Source organism: Rhipicephalus sanguineus, chromosome 8 (assembly GCF_013339695.2).
Source record: "Rhipicephalus sanguineus isolate Rsan-2018 chromosome 8, BIME_Rsan_1.4, whole genome shotgun sequence".
NCBI lineage: Eukaryota > Metazoa > Arthropoda > Arachnida > Ixodida > Ixodidae > Rhipicephalus > Rhipicephalus sanguineus.
This window is the reverse complement of record NC_051183.1, coordinates 41101951-41107950: the sequence shown is the minus strand read 5'-3', so window position 1 is coordinate 41107950 and position 6000 is coordinate 41101951. Positions and strand designations below refer to the sequence as shown.

The following is a 6000-nucleotide window of genomic DNA, read 5'->3' as shown; positions in this document are numbered from 1 at the left end:
TGGCGAGCCGATTTTTGTCGAGAGCATTGCTCTGGAGAATTCGTAGACAGAGCAATACCGTCGACAGTTCGCCACTAGAAGGCGCACGCAGACGCAATTTCGGCACGCGCTCCGTGCTGGTCCGTGTACTTTTGCTCACGGGTGTACGCGCGTTGCACTATAATTCTTCTTGTGGTTCTTCAGCATGTTCGAAAGGGGGGTCAGATTCGTCCTGGCGAGGCCATGATGGCATCTGTAGCCTCGTCAGGCAGGTAGGTGAAAGGGAACAGAAACTGCGGTGCAGAGACTCCACGGCGTTGTGTACCACGTCCTTGGGTCCGTTTCGCGCACGGCGAGGACCATGACGTCCGCGACCTCTTGCAAGTTTTCCCGGTTCAAGATGTCGTAGAAGTTCTTAGATGAGTCGATCCAGCTGTCGATCTCCTTCTGTGTGAAGTCGTCGGCGACCTCTGGGCAGTTCTTCTTCAAGTCCTCCGTGGTGAGCCCACGTGAAAACAAAGGAGCACTGATGTTGGTCCTGCAAAAATAAAAAAAAAAGTCGAGACACATGAAAAAAGAGAGAAACAAAGAATGAGAGTGGCATAAAAATCGCGTATTTGATAAGCCGTAAAGCGTCAATACAAGGTGATTAAAATTAAGCTGTATGGTTTTCTTAAAATTTAGCGCTGATAAGTACATGAATACCACCTTTGTAGATTATTCATGTCTCCATGGGGACATAAAATGATACAGTAATTATCGAGCTGCCCAGTAAAGTAAGATTGAGCAATGAACTCTTTATTCTTTAGTGACTGCGGAGGGCATGCTTGTATTGAAAAGTTGGAGGCAGTCATTTTTTTACACAGTTCTAGTTAGAAGAATTCTTCTAGCCTGTCCTCGCTCCGAGATATCCGTCGGTACAGTTTAATTGTGGTTTGCATGATTACGCATGTAAGGAAGCGAGGATCGGCGCAATGTTTCTCCGTGGTAAGCCCAAGTCCATCATCTCTTCCTACACGTATAAAATTAATCGCGGCCTGGGTCTGGTATTGTCACGACAGTCTTATATTGATACTCGGAAGGTTGAAGTACATATATTATTTGCTTCTTTAATGCCACGCTCTCCTAATTATGCATGAATCACGTCGATGGATGCCTGGGAAGGCGTCTGTGAGAAATCCCTTGAAAAAGATAGTGCTGGTTTATCGCTGCCCTCCCTGTCAAAGTTACGGGAGAACTGGTGAATCGGTTATATCGCACTTATTCAAACTTCCGCGCCTTTGAGTTATATTGACTTCGTCCATTTTCCTCTGCAAAACAACTGAAAACAGAGTGTACAGCTATTTAAGTTATACCGTAGCACCAGCTACCGAACGTCATCGATTGACTAGAATTTTCGCAAGATGCTGACGTCATAGCGCTGCTATATACCGCAGATACGATCAAACGCCCAATAGCTAACTTTTTTTTGTATTTGAAGACGGCGTGCTGGACTTTCAGCATACCAGGCGGCCAGACTTACAACAGTGGATTTATGGTCCGCACCGTAGGTCTCTCCTGGACTTTATGACGGAAGCACAATTCTGCGCAATTATGTCTGAAGTGTACTGACGCTGTAGGGCTAACTAAAAAAAATGGCGACGTACTTGTAGGCTTGTGGCATGACCTGAATGATGTCGACGCCCTTGCCGTAGCACTCCCGTCGGAGGTCCATCCACCATGGATACAGCCGCGTGCTTCGTCATCGAGTACGGCGTTCCCAAAGGCATCGTCACGTATCCTAAAAAAAGTGTATTACATGGGAGGCGAACACCGGTGTTAACGAAGGAGTACAAAATCGATGTGAACGTTTCAATATCTATAGTTTTGTCTGAAGAGAGGCTTGGGAGCTTTCAGTAGTATTGTAGGGTCTTCTACTGCAGGAGCGTAGCCATCTTGTTTTCATTTTTTGGTGGGGTGTTTAACTACCTTTGCTTATGTTCGTGGGGTATTTGAAATATATTTTTAGGAGATTGACCCTACCCTCCCCCCCCCCCCCCCCCCTGGGCTACGCCAGTGCTACGCTGCCAGTACGTTGTGACACTTGCCGCGAAATACTTCGCTGATTGGTAACACATTTCAGCGCCACGCTTAGGCATAACTTCGGTGTATTAAGTTATTCATAATTATTCACCCAAAAGATAACCCCTAATTCATCAAAATTGTAAGTTGTTGGGCCAGTTGATTCGACATGTTGCGAAGGGGAGTGCAAAGCCGGTTCGGAAAAAAATAGGAGAGAACAGGAAATGCCCTAGTTTTCCGTGTTACATTCAGCTTTTACCCGTCCATACGGACTCGCATGTTGAGCTCTTACAAAGTAGGGGTCGTTGCCTTTTACCGAAAGAGCTAGTGACGACAACCAGGCGTCCGTTGGATTTCCTGAGCAGTGGGAGGAACGCCTTAGCGACGCGGCAGGTACCAAGGATGTTGACGTCAACGACTTTCTTCATGGCTTCCATGGTTACCCACTCGAAGAGTCCCTCGTTGCGGATGGCCGCGTTGCAGACGACAGCCCACAACACTGGGTGAATACCGATGAATAGTCACTATCTACAGGAGCATTTGCAAAAGGTTAGCGATCGTTCATAGTGCAACAATAGAGAGAGAGAGAGAGAGAGAGAGAGAGAGGAATATAGGAAAGGCAGGGAGTTGAACTAGACTACGTCAAATTTGCTACCCTACACATAGGGAGGGGAATAAGGGAGTAAAAAGAAGAGAGAAAGAGGGACGCATTTCACAACACGTGCACAGCGCAGCGTATCACAGGCGTTCGCTCAATTCTGTTCCCTTCAAGTACCGCAGGAGGGCTCGTGTGGCTTTCTGGGCTGATGTGCTAAAAATTTTTACTGCGGTAAGGGGTGCCATATGCATAACCTAGAGTACAGCTCTACATTACTACGAGAAGGAAATTGCATTTGATATTTATCACAGCTAAAAAAACGAAATAGGCAAGGTTTGCAATTGCTATGCTTTATGTGAAAAAGAGAATTGAGTTGCCTAGGAAGTTTCTTTTATCATAATGATTTGAATTAAGACGCAATGGGAAGTGTTATAGACGTGTTCTAGCAACATTAAATGCATTCGAGTGAAAATAATCCAAAATATTCTCTGAACACGGAAGAAGCACGTAAACGGACGAGTAGCGATGCATATATTTTCCTGTACATAAACTTTCAATAATGTTAATAATTGTATAATTCATCTTGGATGACTAAAGCTGCTCTTTCGAAACCAGCTCCAGCTGCCATCCATCCTAAATGTTAGCTGCAAGCTTGTCCTTATGCTATAATATACGGCATCTCTGGTGGTTATAGATACTGAAATTTATGTGTTCTGCTCAGTGTGATTTTACAGGAAAGCTGTTATGAGATCACAACAACGGCCGTTTTTTCGCGCCGTAGTTGTCGGCCGCCGGCGCCGGCGCCGGAACGGGGTTCGAACCTGGGCCATCTGCGGGGAAGCCCAGTATTCTACCTCAGAGACATACCGGTGCTTGAAACGGCTTTGCAAGAAGACCCTATGCGGACTTCACGTCGGGGAGGAACCACATTAACATATGTAATGTAGCGTGGTGGAAGAGTAAAATAACAAACAGGCGTCACGCAATGCGAATTGCGCAACGAGTGGGTTGTTGAATGCTTCCAACTCATCACAAAGGGCTCTGCCATAATTCTTCATCGTCATTATGTTGCTGTTGACGCCACGAGTCAGTTGCAGTGTGGAACAAACTTGGTCAGTACTAACTTTTGGCGGCTTGGTTAATATCAACGTCACAAGATGGCGCTACCTGTGCAATGTTACCAGTGCGATGTGTGTTCGCATACTTCCTGTATTCCAAAAATTGTATCATGCGTATAAACGTGTGTGTGTGACTCTTAACTACGAAGTACATTACAGACCACCAACCCTTGGAACCAAGGCCATCCTTGATAGTTACGAGAGCGTCGCTAACTTGCCGCTCGCTGCTGATATCCAGCTGCAAAACTTTCACATTGGCGAGCTTCTTTAGTTCGTTGGCTCCATCGCAGGTGGCGTCCAGGCATCCGGCGAACACGAAGAAGCCCGCGCGGCACAGACTTTTCACCAGGAAGTATCCAAAGCCGGTATCGCACCCTGCAGCATATGACAAAATGGGGAGCTCACTCAGATTCAGTCATGAAATATATTTTGCCCTTTGGGCTCACTCGGACTCAGACTCACCAACATTTTCGTCATCCGGACTTACTCGCACTCATATTCACGAAAATATTACTCACCCTGTCTCACTCGGAGTCAAGCTCACCAAAATATTACTTACACGGACTCACTCATTCTCACGGCTCAATCTGAGTCTGAGTGAGTCTGATTGAGTCGACTCAGGAGAGAGTTTGCCTACCTATGCCCTCACCGTTCACTCTTCATAAGTCGCAGGGGAGAGTAGTTTGCTGAGATATGCTCTCGCACAAAAGGCTGAGCTCCTCCACATCATTTGGCACTTTTTTCGAAATAGGAGTCAGGGCACACAGTCTTTTAAGAATAATATCCACTTAGATTTACCATTGAAACATTTTCATTTTCCCGCGAGCCATATGTGTTCAAAAGAAACTGATGTTTGTTGCGTTGGTTAAGCTCTTTAAATGGGGTTTCATACAGAAACAAAAAAACATACATACTCAACCCATAACTCACGCAGTATCTCATTCTGCCTACATGCACCTTTACGTGTTTGCTTCTCTGGAATGTGGATGAGGCATATGGCCCCGTCTGCAAGAGCGTTTCGCTGTAAGACATCTCATTTAGCTGGTTGGTTCACATTTGTCGGTTTACTAGCACACACCTCAGGTGCGACAGCCAAGCATACGAGCACAACACGTTGGTCATATTTATTTGCCACGAAAGATCCCTAGGAGCGTACAGCGTAGATATCAGGAAACGAAAAAAGTGTGCAGACAGCACCTCCTTGCTTGAGGCCAGGAACGTGTCAATTTGCACCCCCCCTCCCCGCAGAAAAAAGGCAATCGTACGTATTTGTTTTACAAATTGCCCAGGAACCCACGTGTCATATGTCATGTGTGAGTGCATCGACAAGAGAAAGGGTGAAGAGAGAGGAAGGTTCGAACCGTGATCTTCTCTGGCTGGTATGATACGTACATGTAGATAGTAAGTAGTAAAATGAAAAGAAATATGATAGAGAGAGGGAGAGGGGAGGAACTCGGTGCGCACACACCCACAAAGCAAGGTTCGGTCTTTAGCGATCCTGTTGTTGTCTATTCATCCCCAAGGAACTCAACAGCGTTGTGGTGACCTAGACAACTCAACGTGATTACTCCCAAGGTGACACACATACGCCCTCGCATAACCAAGGATATATATAAGTGCCTCAAGCTTCGTCCTTGAACATTCTGTCGAGGAAGTTCGTATAGTCGCTCACAACTGTCTTGAATGATGACTACTCGCTGCTAGAAAGACTACATGGCCTTGTGTTTGCCTTGAACTGCATTTTAAGGAAACGACAGGGACAAGAGCAGTGCAGTAAAGATGCTTATGTTTTCTCAAATTCAGGTTTCAGTGCACGAAGGTATGCTCCTGATATACTCTTTTAGTCTACAACTAAAACTAAGGCTTTAGTTTTCACTAGTTTCTAATCTTACCCTTACCCATTACTCGATACGTGACACTGTCATCTCACATGCGCACGCAATAAAATACTTGGGAATACATTTATTTTCAAACATTTCATGGAATGGTCACATCGAAGCCACCTATAGAAGTGCATGACTTCATCAGGTGTAACCTTTACTCTGTGAACGAGTCTACTCAATTGTATTAGCCTATACGACACTTGTTCGCTCAGAAATGGGATATGCATATTTCATTTGGAATTCGACCGCACCAGTCTTACCTGATCAACAAGCTCAAGTCAATCCAAGATAATTAAAACGGCCCCTCTTCGTTACGAAAGATTACTCGCGAGCGTCCAGCACTGCTAACCTAAAACAATCT

The 6000-nt window shown here is 45.5% G+C and overlaps 2 protein-coding genes across 2 annotated transcripts in view; both read right to left on the bottom strand.

Moving 5' to 3' along the window:
- Nucleotides 1-6000, bottom strand: part of LOC119401777 (D-beta-hydroxybutyrate dehydrogenase, mitochondrial) — a 260301-nt gene that overhangs the window by 166960 nt on the left and 87341 nt on the right. The window lies entirely within an intron of this gene.
- LOC119403164 (D-beta-hydroxybutyrate dehydrogenase, mitochondrial-like) lies at nt 266-3324 on the bottom strand. Its single transcript, XM_037670111.2, has 3 exons — nt 2357-3324; nt 1626-1759; nt 266-517 (listed from the first exon to the last, which is right to left on the bottom strand). Exons 1-3 carry the CDS (start codon nt 2475-2477, stop codon nt 395-397), a joined length of 378 nt encoding a protein of 125 aa, XP_037526039.2. The 5' UTR covers nt 2478-3324; the 3' UTR covers nt 266-394.